General features: G+C 48.9%; 1 protein-coding gene across 2 annotated transcripts in view; it reads left to right on the top strand.

Moving 5' to 3' along the window:
* HK3 (hexokinase 3) overlaps positions 1 to 26,336 on the top strand; it is a 296,343-nt gene that overhangs the window by 101,555 nt on the left and 168,452 nt on the right. The window contains exons 4-5 of one of the 2 annotated variants that reach the window (XM_069244551.1): positions 16,812 to 16,960; positions 21,778 to 21,897. In XM_069244551.1, the coding sequence (XP_069100652.1) occupies positions 16,812 to 16,960; positions 21,778 to 21,897 (269 nt within the window). Of the gene's footprint in view, positions 1 to 16,811; positions 16,961 to 17,174; positions 17,195 to 21,777; positions 21,898 to 26,336 lie in introns of those variants that run through there. The other variant, XM_069244552.1, reaches the window with a different exon arrangement.

Below are 26,336 nucleotides of genomic sequence, written 5' to 3' on the forward strand. Positions count from 1 at the left end.
TCTCTATATGTGGGTGAGCCAAGCCTGCTACTTTCACACTCTGCAGAGAAGTGTGAATATCCCAGACTTTGCCTCAGACTAGAACCGTGGTAATTCTCCCACTTCCAATGGGGAAACAAAACTTTGCCTGGGGCGAGGTCGGGTGAAACCACCTTCACAGTGGGCAAAGTTTCTAGACTTGGCTCAACTTAACTGGTGGAGTGAAAAAGTGTATCGTAGCTCCCTCGGTATGTGCCACTTAATGGGACCGACAGGGACGGGGTGGAGCTACGCCACCCTTCCTCCATCTTGCTGTTATGGTTGTACTATTGTAATTATTTGCCGGTACCACTTTTAATACAGTTTCATCTATCACATACATTGATTCGTGTGAACTCATCACACTATAAAATCGTACGATTTACTTGTTCTAATCTGGTACTCCGGTTTTTTTTGTCTACTACTAGGTTGGCGGTAAGCATATTTCAGCTTTCTGCATTTTCTTTTCAGGCCTTTCGTAGTATTTACTTTGTCAGTCATGCGAGCGCCCATAATTATGAAGCATTTTCGTGTGCTTTCCATAGGTTTTCAATACTTCCCTCGCCTGTTTGTGAGCAGTGCCACGAGGGTTCAATGATTTTCAAACCCTCTATTTTGTAACTGGACCCTGAATCCGGTGCTCGGCTGGCAGTGGAGTGCCGGAATAGTATTATCAGTGTATTGTCTGACATAAATATTGTGTCCTAAATAAGGGCTACAAAAATGTCACCCCTTGGAGTTAATGATAGAAAATCTACACCCAAGGGGATGGTAGGTCAGTAAGCAATATTTATGAACTAATTTTAAAGGATATTTCTGTCCACGATATTCTAGCCAACAGCTGTGGCCGGCTGAGTAATCTAGTACTCCAAAAACGATTCCACGCTTATCAAATATTTCATCCCCTTTTTCTTATTTTCAGTTATATTTTTATCATTGGGGTCTCTGTTCCGATTGACATTGGTGGACTTCAGTAATGTCAGTTCTGTTCAACCTAATGCATCGTAATTGTTGGACATGGCCCTTCTTAGGCAATTTTCCTGAAACTTTTTTCTTTTCCTCTCAGTTTTTTGCTGGCTCTGTATGTGCGACTCTGGACGCTTTCCCACTGTAATGCAGTGAGAAAGTGCATTCACCCTTTTTACCTGTGCCAGGAAGGGGCGGTTACGTAATTGTTTGAGGTGGCGTTCCCAGGAGTGCCCTGTAAAAAGGTACACCACATACCCGGAGCATATACGTCAATGGCCACTAGTTGGACACTGCACTGAGTGTGCCAAACACCAGAGTAGCCTGACCAACATGTATTAGGTCTGATACTGCTGCCCTATGGAGGCGCAGGTGCACCTGTGCTCAGGGTGGCATCTCCTCCGCCTTGGCCAACCCTCAGTAGGCCTTCCCTTACCCCTAGAGCACCCCACAACCCGGGGGCAGAGCAGGCGGCAGGCAGAAGGCAGGGCAGGTACACAAAGGTGTCCCATGCCTTGGAATGGGAGAACCCCCAGAAGGGTTTCCCTACATAGGAGGTCGGCTCTTCACTGAGGTTTTGCTGATCCTCTTGGATTGGTTTTAGGACCCTGGATTCTTTCCCACTGTAAGTAGAGTGTGAAAATGTGTGCACCCTTCCTACATATGTTATGATGTGGCACCTACCATATATGCACACTTGCACATTGGTATTCTCATATATACTGAGCCTGGCCCGGCTTACCAGTATGTGCACACTTGCACAATGGTGGTTTCATACATACTGAGCCTGACACAGCTTGCTAGCATGTGCACATTTGTACAATAGTGTTTTCATATATACTGAGCCTGGCACAGCTTGCCAGTATGTGCACCTTTGCACATTGGGTTTTTCATATACATACTGAGGCTGGCACAGCTTGCCAGTATGTGCACACTTGCACAGTGATTTTCAAATATATACTTAGCCTATCACAGCAAGCCTGTATAGGCATACTTGTCCCTTTGCGGTCTTCTTTAAACTTGTGTACAGCCTGCCCCTGCAGGCCTGTGCGTGCTCCAGGACACATGTGCCCAGGGAGTGAAGAATACCCAGGTGTGTTTTCACTACCTTTGAGAGCTGCTTTGCCCATAGGTTATTATGGGGAAAGTTTACAATTAATCCTAGCCGCAAAAGTGGATTGCAGTGGAGCAGCCTCACATTTTTCACTATCATTGGATTCACAATGACAAACCCTTTTCAATGGTAAAGGTGCCTTTGCAATAATGCCTGGGAAATGCCACTTCTAGAAAGTGGGCGTTTCTATGTTCTAAAACTCCTTTTGTGTGCCTTTGTAATTTAGCTTCATTCATATGGGGGCTGGGAGAAAGCACATCTGTGCATTCCCCAGCGACAGCTATAAAACTTGGGCAACTGGAACAGACCTCTGCCATTTGAGGGCCATTTGAGGGCCTGGACAGATAGATTGGAAGGAGAGATTTTGACACTTGGCCTCTGGGAGCCACAAGGCCCCACTACAGATTAAGATCTGCATTCCACTGCCCCATGGCAGAAAGGACTGACATTTAGGAGAGACATCTGTTGTTCAAAGAGGACCATTTGAAACACCCCCAACTTTAAAGGTGCACTTCAGTATAACTAGGGGCACCACACTTCAGCAACTTAGAGATACACTAGCAGAAAGGCTGGAATGGAGACCTGAACTAAGTGGTGCATACTGCCAGAGAAATCTGTCATGCACAGGAGTATTTACTGCCCTGGGAAGGGGCCCTGCACCCTTCCTACATCGTGGCTGGCCTGGGCAAACTGCTTGCTGCAGTGTGGCACTCTGAAATGTGCTCTCCAAGGGCTTCTTGGCTTGCTCCCTGGTCTTTGCGGAGGTCTCAGGGACATCAAAGACCTCCTGCGATGGACCTACTCCTTCTACTTGTGTCATCTGGAGAGCGGTGCCCCCTACACTTCTATGCCATCAAGCAGCAGAGGTGTGAGCATAAAACTAAGTAATGCACCTGGATACCAGCTCCTTAACTGCTTCCCGTACAGACGCTTACCAGGCATTACTTTTGGCTTATCAGGGCCTCACATACCTGTATCTACCTACGTGATCAACACCCAATCTACCCGTTACTGCTCTTGCAGCCCCCCATTTTTTCCCTTAGTTTTATGATCTCATTAAGGCTTATCAGGGCTTCTCATACTTTTATCAATCTACGAGATCAACCTACGTTATCAACACTCAACCTACCCGTTGCTGCTCGGGCAGTGTCATTACCCTTAGTTACATTTTCCTAACAAGCCTACTTAGCTGATTATTCTCTACTACTCTGGCCGCACGGCCCAGCCTTGATGAAGTCACTTATGTGACGAAACACGTGTTGGCTGTTTTTTCATGATGACACTTTGATTTCTAACGTCTACAAATAAAGGACACCGTCTACTTACAAGACTCAAGATTTCTCTTTACCGTTTACTTCTTCTAAACCTTCAAACGCACTACCAGGGATCTATCATCCCCACCATATGATTGGACAATATAGTCTGTGTGCTGTGGCCTATTTGTTCTAATTTTATCCCTGGATACCAGATTTGCCTGGTGCGGAGCCTTCAAAGTACTGCCCGCATTCAAGGAGTGTGGCCCTTTATCGTGGGACTATTATACGCATAAGCATCCTGTTGGTAGTAAGCAGATTCAATGGTTGCAGGACCTTGTGTGGCCTGCTTTTGTCGAGCATGCCACATTTCTCTCATGGAACACTCGACTACATGCTCATTGTGTGCGACGTCCCTGTCACTGATTGTCACCCTCAGATGTGTGGGTGTACCGAGAGCAGTACCGCATTCTACCTCGTGCAGCACCACTGAATTTTCATCTTTTGTGTGTGACTGGATTTGTCTGATGCTGCTCAAGTCATCGAGCACCAGACAGTGTGACTTCTTCCAGGCAGGTATTGGACTGGAACTAATCATGTGTTTGAAATTGCCTCGTTTGACTCAAGTCATCGCACACCAGATATTGTGTCTCATTCCAGGGAGGTGCTGCATTTGTAACTTTTCGTGTGCAAGTGGAAATGTCTAGTGCAACTCAAGTCATTGCGCACTAGACATTGTGCCTCAGTGCAGGGAGGCACTGCATTGGTCACTTTGCTTGTGCAATCGGAATCGTCTGGTGCGACTCAGGTCATCGCACACCATATATTGTGTCCAGACCAGCTGGGCACGGAAATTGGTAACTCTTCATGGGTAATCGGAATCATCTGGTGTGACTCAAGTCATTGCGCACCTGACACTGTGCTTCCTTTCAGGGAGGTGCAGATTCGAAAACTCCTTGTATGCAACCTGGACGCAGCCCAAGTCATTGCGCCCCAGACAAGGTGTCTCCATTCCTGGGAGGTGTGGAATTGATAACTATTTGTCATTGTGTGTCTGGCTTGGCTGGGCACAACTATGAACAGCGTGTGTCCCAAGGTGACCCTACCACGTGCTGTGCCGACTGGGACTCGTGCCGGGAGGCTGATGGGGAGACCCCTGAGTGAAGTTCCCGAGTGGTGGTCAAACCTCCATTTGTCGACTGTTGCATGATCAGCCATTCGCTTTTCCTTCCCCTATCCTTGCCCCGGGATCCTGAATAAGTGTAACTGCTACCCGGTGAGCGGCCTAATATCTGGGAAAGGTTACTACATCTCTAGCTGTTGGGGCGGGAATTGGTTGAGGGTGAAGGAAAGTTTGGGTCCAATAGGACCCGGAGACCGCCAGCAAGCCCTCACCCCCACACCACCAGCCATACGTAGACCGACAACTTATTGGTTGGAAGAAGTTTTTTATTACAAGATATTTATGATATTTTTGCATATAACATCACCATAAATCACTTCAAATAAACTTTTTCATATTCACAAAAACATAAATCACATCCATAAGATATCTTCAGTAACCATAAATCATTTACTTATGACAGGATCCCTTCCTGTCCTGAACCACCATTGGACCACACAAGTGAGCCGTACCTCACCTGTATCCCTAGGAGGGACGGTTGCCCTGACTACACTGTTCCTTGTCCACACGCTCAGGGTTCCGCCCCCCCTCCAAACACCAATTTGCCTAGGGGTGTAACGGGGCGGCCAAGAGCGGGAGCCCCATGGCCCCCCCAACGATCTGGGCTCCCTACCCCTTAATCTGGTGTGCACATCCGCAGGTTGGCTCAGGACTTCAGGATCATATCTCTGGTGTTAACCTGGGGCCCCAGCCTTGGGGACCCCTCTGTTGCTCCTGGTTACTTTAATACCTCACTTTCCGCCTAATACTTTCTAAACAACCTAAATTAAGGAGAGGGTGGGTGGGATATGCAGGCATTGAACTTCCACTATTGAGGTGAAACTTCCCTGTTGCGGGCTGTCCCTTTCACCAATTCCGCCCGTTCACTAGGCAGCAGATCCCGGGAGGCACCAGGAGTATGGCGACACGAAGGCAGGCAGCCTCCGATTACGTAAGAGTTCTTTCTACCAGGTCGAAGTGCTTTAAAAAAATTAGGCAGCTGTGATTGTAACTACAATGGGTATGAGTGCAGGGTCAATGGCTTGGCTGAAAGATAACAATATTCTGTAATTATATCGATGGTCTCATTTTCCAGTAATACTATTTAGAATAACACAGACACCTCCTAGAAGGAAAAAATAAACGCAACTTGAATAAAGCTATGGGAACTGCACTATTTTACGCTACCAAATCTCTGTTGGGTAATGCGATCAGGTGCCAGCGAGCCACAAAATGAAACCTGGTTGGTTCAGTCAGAAATAGTGACTTGTATATTTATAGGGCTAAAATGTAACAGCTCTGTGAATATGTATACCATTGTTTTAAACTTGTATTACACACAATATAAAATAGACTGCCTCAGATGTGAAAAAGGATCATTTCAGATAGAGCTTTCAAAATAAAGAGAGTTTTTGCAGTTCACAATCAAGTTGTACCTAGTGCAAGTATTTGTCTAGACGTGTCCCTTAAAAGCCGACACTCACGAACTCACACCTTACATTACCTCTCAAAGAGAATAAATGTTGCTCATCGTGAAGCTTCAGCAGATTCCAACAATTGAAGGCAATTCTGGTGTCCAAGCAGCCTGTACATTTGCAAATTAACCAATTACAAAGATTTACATTTCTTTTACGCAGCAGGCATCCTGGCGAAAAGGCATGCGTCTTCTATAAATCTCTGACCCTCCTTCCCTGTCCGTTTCAGCCGGGCAGCTCAACTTTTAGAATTAAGCATTCCGGGGTGGTTGTCTTTTAAGAAAAAAGACGTGGGACTATTTTTGTTAAATTGGGACAATTTTCAGAGAGTTTACAGAAGCTTCTACCAGCAGAGTTCAGGTATATTACTGACAGACTGCGATGGTTTGCAACCGCCCAAAACCAAACACAGCAGGTAATTTTCAGACAGACTCAAAAGGCTGACAGAAGCCCACACCAACACGCTGTCCCTGCGAATATACACTGAACGTAGTTTTCGTGTAACTTCTGAAAGCCCCTACTAATACAAAGCAGATGTTTTTCTGGCAGCTTAGCTGGCGGGGGGAGGGGTAAAACGGGAGCCTCCCTCAGCACACTGTAGTGATAGTTTTAGGTGTGGGCCTGCCCCCTATGCAAGTCCCATAACTTAAGCTGCAGAACTCCTACCAACTGCGCTACCGAAAAACATTTTAGATAGGCGAAACTGTACACTCATAACCGACAACGAAGGGTCTCGAACCCTACACTTTTTTTTTTGCTCCGTCAGGCGCCTTATCCCTGAAGCCGAATGTATTTTCACAGTTTTGTTTTAAAGCAGGAGGATGCAATCTCTATTCATTCCTGACCCGACCTCAGCCCAGCACCTCTATCCTCGTGTAAGAGGATTTCCTTCTTGCGTGGAGCTGAGAGGCCACCGAGGTCCTGACATCGCCATAGAGCCCCCTAATTACATACATTGGCTCGTACAGAAATTGAAACCCGCGACCTTGGCGGTTTTGTCCCAACTCTCTAACCAACTGAGCTAGCCAGCTCCAGACACAACGGCAGAAGACAAAAATGAAATTGTGTGCTGAGGATCACACAGTGTGCTGACGCACTGAGGCCGGATTAAAACCCGTATCAGACCAGTCATTATCGCAGCTCCTTAAAGGAGGGACCTGGCAGAGAAAAGAAAATGAATTATGGAGGCTTTCCACAGACTTCAAGTCACAGCTGCGCCTCCATGCATCGTCTTGCACCAGAGCTCCCGCTTACCCACCTCACCTGTTCGTGCACCGGCCGCCTCCCTACGAGGTTCCCGACGCGACAACCAGTGGCACCTCAGAATTTTGAATAAAAGATGGTTATACAGCCATCGTTGCAGCCGGAGTCCCTGGGAGGCCACTTGCAAGCAGGCCCCTAGAGAGGCCTAACCAACACGAAGATATCCTGAGGAAGGGGAGGGAGCCCCCCTGGAACAAACAACTGTGAGCCGCCCGATACTCCAGCCGCCGCAATGCAAGAAGGCCGAGCCTTCCTGGGGGGGCGCTTATGTAGCCCCCCACTGGCATGCGGTGGCTGGAACCGGCCGGAGCTGGTGCAGCCGAGACATTCACCTTCCTAAACTTCCGCCCCCACACCTTGCGAGGCGTGGGGGCGGAAGTCACAGGCCAGCCCATCGCACCACTAGTGCGAAGGGGTTCTTGGGCTTCGGTGGTCCCGTTTTCTAAGGTGCCGCGCTCCCCCATTTTGGGGGGCGCTCTTCCAGAGGTGTCTGCGAATTCATTGACAACTCTCCTGCAGAATGTCAGAGCACCTCATTAGGGTGCTGAAAGCGAGTGCGTGCGAGTGCATGTGTACTAGCGTACCTGATATCCGTGGCACTGCGTAGCTGTGTGGAGAGAGTGTGTGGGAGTGATTGCCTAGGATTGGCTGGACCTCAAGGTGGGGGTGCAGTGCACATTGTGTACTATTACTGTTGCCACTGAAGTTTACCGGTGCGGCCTAGGCCGTGGAGCCATTTTAAAAGTGCTGAGATTCTCTATACTAAATATTGCTGCTATCGTTGGGAACCGGGATGTATCCTATAACTGTTTGATATTGAATTGGGGTGATAGCTAGGGTGAGTTTTGTGCTGCCAACGTGGTTGCACCACATGAGGGTGCTCGGAGGGAAAATATTATTTTTTCTCACGTGCACAAACTGCCACTGTCATATTAACACGGTTGGGCCTAGTACTACTAGTTATATTTCTGAATGTGATTGATGCCTAGATTTACATGATGTTCATCTTGTGTTAATTAACGTCTGTGTTGAATGCAAAGTTTATTTACATACACCTCGTGTGAAGTCTCTATTGTGATGCTTAGTGTAATTGATGGAAGTGCTGTGGCATTTCTTTACACGTTCTCCCTGTGATAAGCCTGACTGCTCTGTGCCAAGATACCCAAGGGTGAGCGCAGGTTTACAATGAGTGTAATCACCCACACCTGACAGGAGTGGTAGGTTCTGCCTGGCTAGGGCTTCGCCTCAACCACCCAACTGTAATCATAACAGGCCTTAAGTCCAGGTCTTGGCCAGCCACGTGGGGCAGCTCATGAGTGTGCCATGCATGTGCGACATCTCTTGTCTCTTTGCTACTCTGTTGCATCTTCTAGCAGTCTCTGTTCTGTCTTTGTAGACCCCATGCCTTTGCCCAATGCTGTGTATCCTCCATATACGCCGTATATTAGGGGATGGTAGCCCCAATAGGCAACAGTGGGATGCCTATTTGCCATTTAATTTAATGGCAGCAGACAACCAGAGACCAATAATTCCCATAAAACCCTATTACACAGGAGGATGCTATTGAGCACCCAGAAACCACACGAGAGCACCAGAGACCACTTGAGGCCATTGAGCACTCACAAACCACATGGGGCACCAGAGACCACTTGAAACCATTGACCACTTAGGGACCATGTGAGAGCACCAGAGACCACTGGAAGCCATTGAGCCCTCACAGATCTTATTAGGCCACCAAAGATCAGAGGAGACAATTTGAGAGTTGCAAAGCAGTGGAGACCATCAGATGCAGAGGACTCAGTGCGCTATAGGACACCCATAGAGCGCAGGAAACCACTGGACACTCAGAGATAACAGGAGACCATACAACACCACACGTGACCATCGGACACTCACAGGAAACGGGACCAGAAGACACCAGTAGATGACTGAAGACCACTTGGGACTCATGGATTATGGGAGACCACAAGAGAACAAATGATACCATTGGGCACTCATAGGCCATGGGAGATCACCATAGATAAATCAAAACCATTGAACATTCATGGGTCACAGCAGGCTCTCAGAGATGAACTGAAACTATTAGTGTCTTACAGATTCAATGAGACCCCCAGACTCGCAGAGGACACTATAAAATACCTACAGACTGTGGGGGGCTCGTTGATAAACCAGCTTACCATTGGGCACACACAGACCATGGGAGAAAACCATATGTTACAGGAGACCATTAAATGCACACAGATCACAGGAGACTACCAGGCACCCAGAGGCCAGAGGTGACAATAAAACACTTGTGGACCACAGGAGGCCATCAGACGCTGGAAGAAAACAAAAGGCACAGGACGCCCACACAAGAGCACGAAAAAACACCTGAGACCAAGAGGTGCCACAGACCACAGGACACGACTGGAGAATAAAGCAGGCCACTGGGCATTCACAGATCACTGGAGAGCACCAGATACTGAAACCTAACTATGAGACAACCTCAAGCTACATGAGACAGTTGGAATCTCTTGGACCACTGAGGACCTCCAACCACTCAGAGACCAAAGGGGACAATTGAAGACACAAAAGCCAACAAACACTCTGCAGCACACAGAGATTAACTGTTCTGAGAGACCAATGACACTCCCGGGCTCATGAAGACAAGGAGGTCATGTCATTAGCGTTGCCAGATGCTCCCCATTGGCCTGGACATTCCAGTATTTTGGCGCTTTTTCGCTATAACATTTTGCCCAAATCAAGAAATGTACTTCTCCAGTATCGACTGAGCTGCTTCCTATCTTCAGTGTAGTGAAGGAGGCGATTATTGAGTGAAGGGAGGATGCTCAGCCCAGCGGCAGAGTGCCAAAAAGATAGGGCCACGATGCTTAATTGTGGGTTTGGGGGAACGTGAGACTCCCTCCGCCAACTACCAAATAAAGACAAAACCATGCACCTCAAAACACTTCAATTTCAATGATGGCCTGCTGCCCGCGCCTGCTGCCCTGGACGGGTATTGCACATCTGAGGAAGTGAGACGGTGGTCCTGTCTGCACAGCAAAGCTGGTTCATGCCCTTCCCGCTACCCCCAGATGACTCGACTGGCAAGCATGACTTGCAGACACCCAGAAATAAGGAAGCACCACCCGCGCATCGGGGCATGTGTGCACGTTTCTGCTCTTCGTTTAACCTCGTAATCATGCACCACGTAAAGCTATGTCAGAGCTTGGGAAATTCTATATACTGCCAATAAAGCATCACTCGAGAAGCGAGAATGAGGAAGTGAGAGGCACTCATGAGCCGGGAGATGAAGAAGCCTGCGACTCGGCGCATTTTATTGATCACGTTAGCTTTGTCTATTTGCCCACAATGTGTTGGCACGCCTCACAGCACACCAACAACCAGCCTACCAGCGCAACCCACGTCCACACTGACCCCATATCGCCACAATCAGGAAGCTTCTCACACTAAACTCCTTACTCTGAAACTCCCACGTTTTACACACCCACCACATGCCACGCGGATCCCCTACTGCCCGAATCTCCTCACACTCCGTATTCCACCCTCCATCCCACAGAATATTGCTGCCTTGTTACAGATCGTCATACTACCTATCTATTTATTAGGCAGTGGTGTAAAGTGATGCTTCTAACCGTGTGGTGACTTCAGAGCACTATGGCCGAAGTAGAAAAAGCAACAAAAAATGTAGTAGCAGGGAGATAGACACGTAGCAGTTGTGAGTTAGAATGAATTCAGTAAAGTGGAGATCCAGCCTCCTGTTCTTAATTGCAACCCCTAAAATGTATGCTAAGTTGTAGGTGAGCCAGGAAATCTTTTTTTTCAAATCTTTCCAATTCGCACAAAATCAGATTTGAACGTCAGGTTTCGACTCCGGACATTCAATAACTTAGGACCCTCCACTGCATAGTACTATAGGACCCGGAGACCTCCATAACGGCCCACACTCCCTCCGCCAGGAATACACGAGACGACAAGCTCTATTCGTTGGAAGAAGTATCTTTTATTTTCAAAAAGACATAATTCAAAATAACTCATAACTTCAACAAGCCAAACATCAAATAGCAAGTATAGCAAGGTTAGTCAACAAAGAAAACATTTTTATTTACATGTTACTGAGAAATTCTTGTGACCATAACCAATCTGACAGGATCCCTTCCTGTCCTGAACCACCATTTGGACCACACAGGTGACCCATGTCTCACCTGTATCCATAGGAGGGACGGTTACCCTGACTACACAGTACCTTGTCCTCCAGTTTCGGGTTCCGCCCCCCCTCCAAACACCAATCGCCCCTGGGGTGTAATGGGGGGAGCCAAGAGCTGGAGCCCCATGTTCTCCCCCAGCGATCTGAGGTCTCTTACCCCCTGATCTGGTGTGTACATCCGCTGGTTGGCTCAGAACTTCAGGATCCTATCCCAGATGTCCTCCTGGGGGCCCCACCTTGGGGACCCCCTCCTATTGTTTCTAGTCATATTTCTTATCTCAATTTCCCAACTTCTTTCCAAACTACTAAACACAAAGGAGAGGGTGGGTGGGACAATCGTGGGCCGCACGCCAGGTCCCGCCGCCGCACCCCGGAAAAGAAGGTCTAGCCTTCTTGGGGGGGCCATTAAATAGCCCCCCACCAGTATGCGGCGGCCGGAACCGGCGCACGTCGGCCCCACGCCATGCCCCCTGCAAGATGGACTTCCGCCCCAACGCCTCGCGAGGTGTCAGGGCGGACATCCGGCCAAACTCCAGCACCCCCGGCAGAAGGAGAAAGGGGGGGGGGGAGTGCCCCCGGGCCTTGGAGGCCCCGTGTCCTAACGGGACGCGCCCCCCCACTGCGGAGCGGGCACTTTTCCATATGCACCAGGCAAGTCACACTGCACCCCCTACTGCTAAACACAGCGACCAGCACTGTGCGAGGCACCTTTCAGTGCAATGTATACTGCTACCAACACACAGCTCCTGACACTGCACAGCTCTCACACTCCCGCAGCACACCCTGACACTGCACAGCTCTCATGCTCCCGCAGCGCACCCTGACACTGCACAGCTCTCACGCTCCCGCAGCACACTCTGACACTGCACAACTCTCACGCTCCCGAAGCGCACCCTGACACTGCACCGCTCTCACGCTCCCGAAGCGCACCCTGACACTGCACCACTCTCACGCTCCCGCAGCGCTCCCTGACACTGCACAGCTCTCACGCTCCCGCAGCGCACCCTGACACTGCACCGCTCTCACACTCCCGCAGCACACCCTGACACTGCACAGCTCTCACACTCCCGCAGCGCACCCTGACACTGCACAGCTCTCACGCTCCCGCAGCACACACGGACACTGCACAGCTCTCACGCTCCCAAAGCACACCCTGACACTGCACCGCTCTCACACTCCCGCAGCACACCCTAACACTGCACAGCTCTCACACTCCTGCAGCACACTCTGACTCTCACACTCCCGCAGCACACCCTGACACTGCCCAGCTCTCACGCTCCTGCAGCACACCCTGACACTGCCCAGCTCTCACGCTCCCGCAGCGCACCTTGACACTGCCCAGCTTTCAAGCTCCTGCAGCGCACCATGACACTGCACAGCTCTCACGCTCCCGAAGCGCACCCTGACACTGCACAGCTCTCACGCTCCCGCAGCACACCTGACACTGCACAGCTCTCACGCTCCCGCAGCGCACCCTGACACTGCACAGCTCTCACGCTCCCGCAGCGCACCCTGACACTGCACAGCTCTCACGCTCCCGCAGCGCACCCTGACACTGCACCGCTCTCACGCTCCCGCAGCGCACCCTGACACTGCACAGCTCTCACGCTCCCGCAGCGCACCCTGACACTGCACCACTCTCACGTGCCTGCAGCGCACCCTGACACTGCACAGCTCTCACACTCCCAAAGCACACCCTGACACTGCACCGCTCTCACACTCTCGCAGCACACCCTGACACTGCACAGCTCTCACACTCCAGCAGCACACTCTGACTCTCACACTCCCGCAGCACACCCTGACACTGCACCGCTCTCACACTCCCGCAGCACACCCTGACACTGCACAGCTCTCACACTCCCGCAGCACACTCTGACTCTCACACTCCCGCAGCATGCCTTGACACTGCACAGCTCTCACACTCCTGCAGCACACCCTGACACTGCACCGCTCTCACACTCCCGCAGCACACCCGGACACTGCACAGCTCTCATCCGCAGCACACTCTGACTCTCACACTCCCGCAGCACACCCTGACACTGCACAGCTCTCACACTCCCGCAGCACACCCTGACACTGCACCGCTCTCACACTCCCGCAGCACACTCTGACACTGCACAGCTCTCACGCTCCCGAAGCGCACCCTGACACTGCACCGCTCTCACGCTCCCGAAGCACACCCTGACACTGCACCGCTCTCACGCTCCCGCAGCGCTCCCTGACACTGCACAGCTCTCACGCTCCCGCAGCGCACACTGACACTGCACCGCTCTCACACTCCCGCAGCACACCCTGACACTGCACAGCTCTCACACTCCCGCAGCGCACCCTGACACTGCACAGCTCTCACGCTCCCGCAGCACACCCGGACACTGCACAGCTCTCACGCTCCCGAAGCACACCCTGACACTGCACCGCTCTCACACTCCCGCAGCACACCCTGACACTGCACAGCTCTCACACTCCCGCAGCACACTCTGACTCTCACACTCCCGCAGCACACCCTGACACTGCCCAGCTCTCACGCTCCCGCAGCACACCCTGACACTGCCCAGCTCTCACGCTCCCGCAGCGCACCTTGACACTGCCCAGCTCTCAAGCTCCTGCAGCGCACCATGACACTGCACAGCTCTCACGCTCCCGAAGCGCACCCTGACACTGCACAGCTCTCACGCTCCCGCAGCACACCTGACACTGCACAGCTCTCACGCTCCCGCAGCGCACCCTGACACTGCACAGCTCTCACGCTCCCGCAGCGCACCCTGACACTGCAGAGCTCTCACGCTCCCGCAGCGCACCCTGACACTGCACCGCTCTCACGCTCCCTCAGCGCACCCTGACACTGCACAACTCTCACGCTCCCGCAGCACACCCTGACACTGCACAGCTCTCACACTCCCAAAGCACACCCTGACACTGCACCGCTCTCACACTCTCGCAGCACACCCTGACACTGCACAGCTCTCACACTCCAGCAGCACACTCTGACTCTCACACTCCCGCAGCACACCCTGACACTGCACCGCTCTCACACTCCCGCAGCACACCCTGACACTGCACAGCTCTCACACTCCCGCAGCACACTCTGTCTCTCACACTCCCGCAGCACGCCTTGACACTGCACAGCTCTCACACTCCTGCAGCACACCCTGACACTGCACCGCTCTCACACTCCTGCAGCACACCCGGACACTGCACAGCTCTCATACTCCCGCAGCACACTCTGACTCTCACACTCCCGCAGCACACCCTGACACTGCACAGCTCTCACACTCCCGCAGCACACCCTGACACTGCACAGCTCTCACACTCCCGCAGCACACCCTGACACTGCACCGCTCTCACACTCCCGCAGCACACCCGGACACTGCACAGCTCTTACACTCCCGCAGCACACCCAGACACTGCACAGCTCTCACACTCCCGCAGCGCACCCTGACACTGCACAGCTCTCACACTCCTGCAGCACACCCTGACACTGCACCGCTCTCACACTCCCTCAGCGCACCCTGACACTTAGCACAGCTCTCACACTCCCGCAGCACACCATGACACACTGCACAGCTCTCACGCTCCCGCAGCACACCCGGACACTGCACAGCTCTCACACTCCCGCAGCGCACCCTGACACTTTGCACAGCTCTCACACTCCCTCAGCGCACCCTGACACTTTGCACAGCTCTCACACTCCCGCAGCACACTCTGACACTGCAAAGCTCTCACACTCCCGCAGCGCACTCTGACACTGCAAAGCTCTCACACTCCCGCAGCACACCAGGACACTGCACAGCTCTCATACTCCCGCAGCACACTCTGACTCTCACACTCCCGCAGCACACCCTGACACTGCACAGCTCTCACACTCCCGCAGCGCACCCTGACACTGCACCGCTCTCACACTCCCGCAGCACACCCTGACACTGCACCGCTCTCACACTCCCTCAGCGCACCCTGACACTTAGCACAGCTCTCACACTCCCGCAGCACACCATGACACACTGCACAGCTCTCACGCTCCCGCAGCACACCCGGACACTGCACAGCTCTCACACTCCCGCAGCGCACCCTGACACTTTGCACAGCTCTCACACTCCCGCAGCGCACCCTGACACTCTGCACAGCTCTCACACTCCCGCAGCACACTCTGACACTGCAAAGCTCTCACACTCCCGCAGCACACTCTGACACTGCACAGCTCTCACGTTCCCGCAGCGCACCCGGACACTGCACAGCTCTCACACTCCCGCAGCGCACCCTGACACTGCACAGCTCTCACACTCCCGCAGCGCACCCTGACACTGCACAGCTCTCACACTCCCGCAGCACACTCTGACACTGCACAGCTCTCACACTCCCGCAGCGCACCCTGACACTGCACAGCTCTCACACTCCTGCAGCGCACCCTGACACTTTGCACAGCTCTCACACTCCCGCAGCACACTCTGACACTGCACAGCTCTCACGTTCCCGCAGCGCACCCGGACACAACACAGCTCTCACACTCCCGCAGCGCACCCTGACACTGCACAGCTCTCACACTCCCGCAGCACACTCTGACACTGCACAGCTCTCACGTTCCCGCAGCACACCCGGACACACTGCATCTCACCTCCTCGTTATAAAGCGCTGCGCCCCTTTCAGAACTCACAAATGATTTGAATCTCTCAAATTATGTGCGGCTATCCTACACTAACTACAGCTCTTCAAAATGTGCATCACTGCTGCTCTATACTGTATTTTACACATCCCTGCACCGGGTAAAACCCGCCCACTAAGCAGGGTCCTCTCAAACTCGAGAGCACCCACAATATGCACAGAATCCCACTATGTACAAATATCCAAACTGTACGCACCTCTTTCCTATTATGCACATTTTACCTGCATTGTTCCAATTCCTGCACGTGTGCAGCGTCCATATAGGCTGCAAAAATATTCACACCACGCACAGCTCCAGCACACAATGCAGAGCTTCCACTCAGGACCCCTAATGAACATTTCTCCTCTGCAGCATGACCTGTGTCCGGCTTCAAGCACTTTCAAAGCTGACAGAAGCCCCAGCAAGACAGTCTGTTATAAAAACCCAAAAGTGTGGTTGACTAAAACATGGTTCCTTGGGGATGCAGTGTGAAAATCTAAAATGCGTTCGTGTCACAGGTGATGTGTGACACTTGTCTGGTCTGACCATCTCCCAACATAGGGTTCGACTCCACACAAGTCTACCCGTTATGGGCTGTATCCACTGATCCCCTAAACGCGGCAGCATGCCACCTTGTGTCATTCCAGTCCATGCCCGCTAAACCCCTAGACCCACACCCTGCAAGAGGAACTAACGACCCCTGTCTTTTACCCACAGAGCGAGGGCACTTCCTGGCGCTGGACCTTGGCGGCACCAACTTCCGGGTCCTGCAGGTGAAGGTGGCTGAAGATGGGGAGCACGGTGTGGAGATTGAGAGCGAGATCTATGCAATCCCGCAAGAGATCATGATTGGCAGTGGGACACAGGTAATGGAACACCAATGTGCTGCAGAGTGTGAAGGGAGAGCGGGGCATGGGTAGATCATGATTGGCAGTGGGACACAGGTAACGGAACACCAATGTGCTGCAGAGTGTGAAGGGAGAGCGGGGCATGGGTAGATCATGATTGGCAGTGGGACACAGGTAACGGAACACCAATGTGCTGCAGAGTGTGAAGGGAGAGCGGGGCATGGGTAGATCATGATTGGCAGTGGGACACAGGTAATGGAACACCAATGTGCTGCAGAGTGTGAAGGGAGAGCGGGGCATGGGGTAAGGGGCAATGGCACTTGGGGTAAAAGGGCAGGAGGCTGTGAAGAAGCATCTCTACCATATGAGAAGTAGTAGATATCTTTAAAGTGGCCCCATAGCTCACGAGAAGTTGAAGGAGGTGCAGCACAGATCAGAGCATCCTTGTAAATGGCAATACCTCACGAAGCTCAATGTGTACCGTAAAAACTGTTTCTACCAAGCTTCACTAACCTATAGCAGGACAGCTGAATGGGCAACAGTAGTGCAAGCTTCCTTACAACAAAGAACAGGGACATCACTGGCTGCAGCACTACAAATGTCCCCACTGCGTGTGTGTCTCTCCCCCACTCCTCTCCCACACCACACCCCTCTGTTCCTCTGAGAGGGAGCTCTGTGGTGAGCAATAAGGTATGATTTAAAAGCACCTGCTGCAGAGTTCCTTGTGTGTTCTTCTTTCAGGCAGCAATAAATATGTCAAGATAACCCTTGTGATTAATGTTTCTGCTTGGGAGAGGAGTTTTGTCTAGTGGCAGTTTTAACTTGCAATAAAGTAGCACAGAGGGTTAATATGCATGCTGCAATGAACAGATCTGTTTTTTTATGTGGTTAGCTTAGTAGGATAGTAAGGCCACCCTTTAAAACAAATGAAATGTATGTCAGAGAGGGACTGTAAAGAGATATGGGGCACAGGTGGTAGTGAGGAAATCCGAGGAGGAGGTCATGGGGGTGGGGGGCAAAATAGAATGTTGCTCTGGGCACCACCAGTGCCAACGCCGGCCCTGTCTTGTTTTGGGGTACCTTTCCCTCGCAATGCATGAGTCCTTCCGTGTGGGTTTATGTCCTCAAGATTGCGAGGAGGTGTCAATGGGTGTCAGTATCCAAGGCCGGAATGGAACTAAACCAGCCCTTTCTCAACACGTAACACCAGCATCGAATTGCCCACAGTTCATGGAGGACCTAATGCAGTATTTCTTTATTTCAGGGTCTGCCCTTTATGTCAACAAGCAAAGTACACTTTTTCTCACTTTCTTCCTATCTCTTCTTTTTCACCTTCACTCCCTACACTTCTCCATCCAATGCCTCTTCTTACACGTTACCCTTCTTTGCCGCTTTACTTTCTTACTTCTCCATCCCCCTTCTATACTTTAGATTTATCTATACTTCCCCATCCCTCCATCTTCCTTACTCACTATAGCTTTAGATTTGTTTTTTGTTACAGAAGTAAAGGGGGTTACCCTTTGCCTTCTGCAACAAAAAACACATCTAAAGCGAGCACAGACAGTGCACAGTGACGTCACAGGAAGTGTCATGACAGGATGTGGCTTCACTGCCCTACCTTTCCACACACTTTAACGGGAACTGGTGTATTTTGCAATCAGATCCGATGGACAATTATTGCTACTTGTATTTAAAACGAAGGTGAACATGTATACAGTTTATGCATTCTATATGAACCACACATTCATACCCACTGGTTAGCCACTGCAAAGCAGTCAGTGTTTGAGGCAATGCGTGCCTTTAGATTTAGAAATAAAGCTTGCATTTTCTTTGAGGCTTTAAGGAAAGTATGACATGGAATGTCACTGCAGTTTGCCATCTAGTTTTGTGATCACGTTATGTTTTCGTTAGCGCCCTCGGAGTGCCCTTCTCACTCTGTGACTTCTAAATAGCAGCAAATACAACGATCATCACCACACGTGGAAATGTGGGAAGAATCTTTAGAAGTCATTTTTACCTACCTCAAAATCGCATGTAGCTGTTCTGTATTTAAAGGAGCAATTAAGCACAGAATTGACACAAAGTGGGAGCATTTTAAAATAAGCAGAATGTAAACCTTGGCTGCTTTGTCAATACATTTAAAGAGTGCCGTTTTCACTGAGTAAACAGGATGTGCTGAGCATTTTTAAAGAGATAATGCGTAGGTGCGGATGCTCAGATAAAAGTGAGAATTGTCTTTCAATTACAGCCTCAAATGTGTCTCACCAGTGTACATTGTTCCTGCTAATTACATCATTTAACGCTATTACGCATTCTGCACCAGGCAACCGCACAATAGTCGTCTGCCCCGGTCCCAGTGTTCTCAGTTTAAGAAAACATACTGCGGGCCATGGGAAACTGTCCAGTGTTCTCGTTAGGTGAACTGTCCATGGAGTGTTCAGTCTCTGTGGCAGTGTCTGTGGGGGTGAACAGTGATTCATTTGTAACGAGTACCGGGGTTCCCAAATACCAAGACTCCTGCTCTCTTAATTCCACCTTATGCCTCTGGCTTCCACAACCTTACATTTCCTGTCTATTTATCCCAAACTTGTGGGTTCTTTTCCATCCTTGTTTTCTTCATTTGTCACTGATTTCTAAATTTCTATTACTTATTCTGTCTTAATTGTCAGCCTCTCTCCGTCTCATGCTACAGGGGAAATCTGATGCTGAAAAATAAATGCCAGCCCCCTAAAATGAGCGCTGGTGCCCAGCACTATCAGCCACGGGCACAAATTAAGCACTGAGTGTGAATCCTCCACTGTTGGTGTGGATGTTTGTGCAGAGGCGTAATGCAAAATTATGGGCTCCACTGGCAGAATTTGTAGAGGGGCTCCTTGGTCTACCACCGTTCACAGATATTCTTTGGCCTAGGGTGAATGGAAGCCATCTCAAGGGTTGAGGGACCGGTGAATGTTTGAGTCCCCCCTCACCACAGGGGTTGTAGGTGCCTATGGTACACCCCTTCGTTTGTGACTATCTGATGTTCAGTGCAGGCACTAGGAGATTTACTGTCTCCACTGCGTTTGGAGAAATTTGGAGCTATTACATGCCCGATAAGGTGGTGTAGCACACACAGGGGATTCAGGGGATAGGACACCTGCTTTCGGAATGCCGCGGTTACCTGTACTTCCCACCATGAAGAAGCCTAGAAGATCCTGACCATGGAGATGGAATCATTCAGTACTCACAGCCATGCAGGGGTGGATGCAGGAGCTAAAAGCAGTCCTTGAAAATGTTCTTTTCAATACTGAGTGAATGGTCCAGCCTAGTGAGGCAATGTCCTTCAAGCTCTGCACTGCAGGTGCTCTGGCTTCAAGAGAGCCAGAAATTGTATCTTTTCCCCAAGAACTGGAACTTAAGAGGCCAACGAGGGACCATATTAGAGGGCATGATGTCACAGATGTCAAACCATTCTTCACGCAATTAAAGTGCAGATAAACGTAGCGTAAAACTAACTACTGTGCAGTTAAAAGTCCATACAGTATAAAGGTAACAGCCTATTAAAATTGCAGGGCAACAAACCATTCATTCATGTGGAAGCAAGGCATTAAAGGCGATGGGATTGGGACCTCGTCATGGGAGCCTGCTACTCTGCACACCTTTTGGATCCCATCTTCCCTCCAGACCAAAGACCATTCTGTGACATTAGAGGCGTGTAGGGTGTCACCAGTTTCCACGCTCAGAAATGATCCTCTGTGTAGACTAGTGCCAGCATCCATCTTGTGACCCTTCCTGATGAGGATCACATACCTGAGGTGAATGCAACCTAGATATTTGAGTAATTAACTGGAGACCTGGAGGAACCGATCCTCAGGTCACAAATAGAAGGGGTTATATTATAGTCCCCGCACAATCTTCACAGGTAGAAGACATCAGTGATGTTGTACACAGAGTGACATTTTTATGCACACACTTTGGAAGACCACAGTCCCTGCTTTTTGCACTGCATACAAATGTCTCCTACATGTATCACAATCGGACACCCTATAACTCTGCAGTAGAATAGAGCGGTTTCCTCCCTCTGCTTTGGAGATATCCTGCTTGGCAAACAGCGCTTGCATTTCTATCTAATCTGCATCACTCACATACACAGACCTGTCCCTTTACACAAATAGTGAAAGCAGCTGCTATGCACTGTTTGAGGACTGGCATCTGAGGCCTACACATATTATTTAAATGAGATAACATGGAATGTGTCAACAATATACCTACTGGCCCATTGATCCCTGTTCTGTTGATGACCCTGTGGTACAAAACATCTCTTGATCATTTCTAATTTTATTTTTACATGTTTCTATCACTACTGTTCAGTTTTTAAGTAAGTAGTAGAAAAGGAAAAGACAGGTGATTTAAGCCATAAAAGAATACAACGTATTTATTTAGTGGGCCCCACACTCACTAATGAGCTAAGTTACGTAAAATAAATACAAAGGAACATGAAAAACATGTGGGTCCCTATCACTGAGTCTGTCTGTCCTCCAGCAAACATTCCTATAAAGAAGTTATGCCAGGGAGTGACAGTGAAGAAGCCTCATCTCCGTGGAGTAGTTGGAACTATTCTTGGGTGGAGGCGCTTACTGTTAGGGGTGGAGGTACTGGACCTCATGGTGGCGGGTGGAGGTGCGTGGTCCCAGGGAGCGCCTGGTCTCGGGAGGTGAAGTTGTTTAATCCTAGTAGGCCGGTGATGCCTGGCTTCAGGGAGTGGGTGGTTCCTGCTCTTTGAGGCTGAAAGCGCCTTCCATCCATAGGTGCCCGAAGCACGTCCTGGCTCACGCTACCATGCTTCCCTCTTTCAGCTCTTCGATCACATCGCCGGATGCTTGTCGCGTTTCTTGGATCGATTTCACCTGAAACAGAAGACTCTTCCTTTGGGCTTCACTTTCTCCTTCCCATGCCAGCAGACAGAGTTGGACAAGGTGAGTAATGCCTGACGACGATGACGGCAATAACTCTAACAATATCCTGGCTGCTGTCTGCTATAACTACTTTGTATCTGTCAGTGCTATCGTTGCTGTGCGTCTCTCTCCCCGTCTGCAGCAGCTGCCTTCCTCTCTATCTGCATGTAATTGGTCTCCCTGTCTATCTGTCCGACCTGAAGTTTCTCTGTTTGTCGGTCTGTCCGCCTATGTCTTCTCTCCTGTGTCTGTCCAATGCTCGTCGGTCTGTCTGCCTGTATGACAATAGTGTCCTGAAAATGCGGCCCTTGATGACACTGGCGCAGGTGGCCACCCAAGTGGAGCTTAAATGGGCACGCGCCCACACAGGAAGTGAGTCGTGACCTGACGGGGTCAGCGATGACCTGGAACAAGTCTGGGCCGGACTATGTGTATGTAGAACCCCAACATATGCGCACGGTTATGTACAGGTGATGTGCATGTTTTATTAATCTCTTTCAATCTAGCCATCTATGCACTTTACGGTTTATATTTAGAACTACTCATTTATTTATCAAATGTCAAACAAAATTCATTGAAAATGTTTATGTCACAGAATATTAGTACTTAACGTGTACGTGTCAGAAGGTGATATTCTCAAGGGGCGATGTATACATAATACGTCAGACCCAAAACTGGCCAGTGTAGATTAATTATAGTGCAGAAAAATATGGTAAAAGCTAGAAATACGGAATATGACTTTCTCAAGGAGTGTTATATTATTTAACACAATATACCGTTTTGTAAGTAAAAGTTTATTATTTTGACGGTGGTAATAGCAGAGCATTTGCAATAAGCCACTAACTCATACAAATAAGGCTGCCCTCTTTTAAGACCCAGTCCCAGTAAAGCACGCAGCCATTAAGATAAACAACAAAATGTTTGTTCTACAGATATGCTTCCAGAAACGGCGAAAGTAATATAAACAGTAAACGATCATTTAAGCAAACAACGAATGCCTGCTCGACCATCTGTTTTATAATGTAGGCCACGCAATGCCTAAGCACACAAATGCTGGTCTACGAATCTTCTGGACTGTAGTGTGAAAGTCACGTGATAAACATCCGTCTTTTCTTGTATCCATAGTGATCTATGGGGCAGAAAAAATACATTTACTAATGAAGAGTTCTGCAAAATATTTTAGAGCATAAACGTATATTATTGAACATCCTAATTTGTGGTTTGTGTAGCCAGTCACATTGTCAACAATGAGAATGCTTGGTGTAATTTACAAATAGTTGGTGCTACTCACATGCACGAGATTCTTGCTGTGAATTTCCGCTCCCCCTGGGTTGAATCCTTATGTTCACAGCTGTGCTTGCTCTTTCGTGTTATTTCTACTTGTATTTTTATTTGTCTGTTTGCATCAGCAAAATGCACTTTGGTTCTAATATCTTTTTTCGCAATTTTAATGTGTTTCTCTTGAGACTGTGCTCACTGCCAGCATGTTCGTTACATATTTTATTAAGGGACAACAGCAGTGCATCCACACTTTTTTTCTAGGATGCTTTTGAAGGATTTTTTACGTTGTCTTTGACGTGCTTTTTATTACCCTTCTTGTTATTGAAATATATTTAATTGTACATTAACCTGGTTCTGAATTTTCTATTTGCTGCTCAGTAGTTCTTACAGAACCATAAACTCACTGCACTGTTGTATATATTGCACTGTCCTATAATGCACAACATTTTTGCTGAACTGTCTTAGTACTGCAAAAATATGTTTTGCAACACTATTTTTTCTGGATAATATTACTGTGTCTTTATCTGCACAGTAATTCTTGCTGCCCTAAAATGTTCCTGCAGCATGTGAGATCAGTTTAGAGGGTCTCCCGTATGAAGATAAAAAGCAAGCCTGGTAGAATTATTTGCAGGCCTAGGGCCATAAAGGTTATGTAGGGCCTACATGCCAGTATACCATCTAGCACTATATAGTGGTTGAAGTCATTTTAGTTACTCTAACTAACCCCAGATGAGAACAAGAAGAATGGAATCTAACGTTTTGAAAATGTTAGTTTGATTAATGATGCGTACATTAACAAAGTAATGTAATAATTTCGGCAACATGACCATTTTTGGACAATGCTAGACCTATTGTAACAGATAGAGGAAGACTGGATCAGAATTTTGCCTGTGTGCGTAAGGCAGTTATAGCTTTAGTCAAATTCCCGTCTACCAGGTCTTTAGAAGTTCTGTAAACCTGAATTGTCAGGTAGCGAAATGTAGTATGTGCAACAGGTAAATTCTGGTCGCCTATAGTGACTGTGTCATGAGTATGTAATTTTGGAAGAAAAATGCATATCATTTAGCGTGATTAACCCAAAGACCAGACATTTCTCCAAAGCAGTGGAGTGATTTAGAGATTGGTGCAAGGTTTTGTTGTAAGTCCAGGTGAAGAGGAGCATGTCATCCACATAAAGTGACACTCCATGAAGCTGGGGTCCTTTCCAGATAGCCCAATATGTGGATTCCTGCTTGATTATTTGTGTGAAAGGTTCCATCGCTAACACAAACAGTAATGGTCACAATGGAGAACCTGGGCATGCGCCTCTGGAGGTTTGGTATTGGTCTGAAATATGCATTTCTGTTTTCACTCTTGCAGTACGGGCAGCGTAGAGCAGCTTGATCCAATTAATAAAGGAGTGGGGTATATTAAATGCTCTTAAGACTAAGAACATATAGTCCCATTCTAATGAGTCAAACACCTGCTGTAGGTCTAGGGAGAGGCCGCCGGCAATTGGAAGGTATTATGTGCAATCCCCCTAAATTGGTATAACCTTATGATATTCATAGAGGTACTCTGATAGGGAATAAATCTACATTGGTCAGTGTTAATTAACTCTGAAACGAGAGGAAAGAGATGTGTGGCTAGTACTTTGGTAAAGATTTTGTATTCAGAGATCAATAAAGAAAGGGGACCATACGATGAGAGGTCATCTGGGGAGTGGCCTGGTTTACGCAGGGAGGTGACCATGACTTGTTTAGTGGTGGGGAGGTAAAGTGCCTGCTTTTAGGGATGCCGCACATAATTTCTATAAGTGTGGAATCAGTCTGGGTGCAAAGGTTGGATAAAATTGGATGGGGACTCCGTCGATTCCAGGTGTTTTATTATCTGCCCTCTCAGTGATTGTTTGCTTTAGTTCAGAAGGAGTCAACAGGGCCTCTAGTAACTTACTAGTTAAGGAGGATATTTTGGGAAGGTCTAGACTGGTAAGGAAGTCATGCCTAGTAGAAGGTGGAAGGATTGGGCCGACTTGGTAGAGTGCAGTATAATACGAACGGAAGGCTTCATTAATAGTTGCTTGTGTAGTACATGTTGTGATAGACAATATCGGCGTAGGGGACATTGAGGAACGTATCATACGGGCGAGTAATGCTCCATCAATGTCACCTTCTGAGTATATATGCTGTGTATATGATCAATAGTCTATGATACGCAGACTTTCTAATAATTCTGCATGGCACTCTCTGGTGTTTTGGAGTTCATCTAGACGTGAAGGATCTTGAAGGAATTCACGTTCTAGTTCCGCTAGCTGTGTTTCCCTGTCATTTAATTCCCATAGGGCAGAACAGTGGGCTACCATGACCATGGCTAGAGATACTCCACAAATCACAACTTTAAAAGCTTCCCATTCTATGAGTGGCATGGAAGCAGTATTCTCATTTTCAGCGAAGTAGGAGTCTATGGCAGTACCCAATGTGGTGTGGAATACCACGTCTTCTAATTGAGTTGGGTGCATGCGCCACACTGGGATGGGTTTTGGGATTCTGCCCCAGGTCAGGGCAGTTTCAAATGGGTTATGATCTGAGAGGGTCTTTTCCAGGTAAGTAGTATTGGTAAACTTGGGAATCATGTATGATGAGCAGTAGATGTAATCTAGCCTAGCATGGAGGGAGTGTGGGGGAGGAAAGAAGGAATTTTTCCTCATACCATTATTCCCTCCATACATCAGCTAATGACCAATTCGACACCCAATAGGGGAGTGTTTTTCGAATATTTAGTGGCACCTGTGCTTGGTAAGGGAGGATGGGAACGGTCCATGTTAACATCCATAACTTTATTAAAATCATCCCTTATCACCCAAGGGAGGTGGGCCCATTCTTCTATTATAGTGGATATATGCTGGAAGAACATATATTGGTTGGTATTTGGGGAATACATGTTACCCAGGACTATCAATTCACCATCCAGTAAGGCCTTAACAAATATGTATCATCCTTTAATATCTATTTTAGTATCCTGTGCTTGAAAGGGGATGCTGGTGCATAACTAGATGGCGGCTCCGTGGGCAAACCACAAATATCTAGTGGCAAATAATTAACCCCTCCATTTATTATGCAGTTTATTGGCTTCAACTGCTGGCAAGTGGGTCTCCTGAATGTAACTATATTGGCCTTGTGCCGATGTAGGTGCAACAGAAT

This window comes from Pleurodeles waltl, chromosome 7, assembly GCF_031143425.1.
Source record: "Pleurodeles waltl isolate 20211129_DDA chromosome 7, aPleWal1.hap1.20221129, whole genome shotgun sequence".
Lineage (NCBI taxonomy): Eukaryota > Metazoa > Chordata > Amphibia > Caudata > Salamandridae > Pleurodeles > Pleurodeles waltl.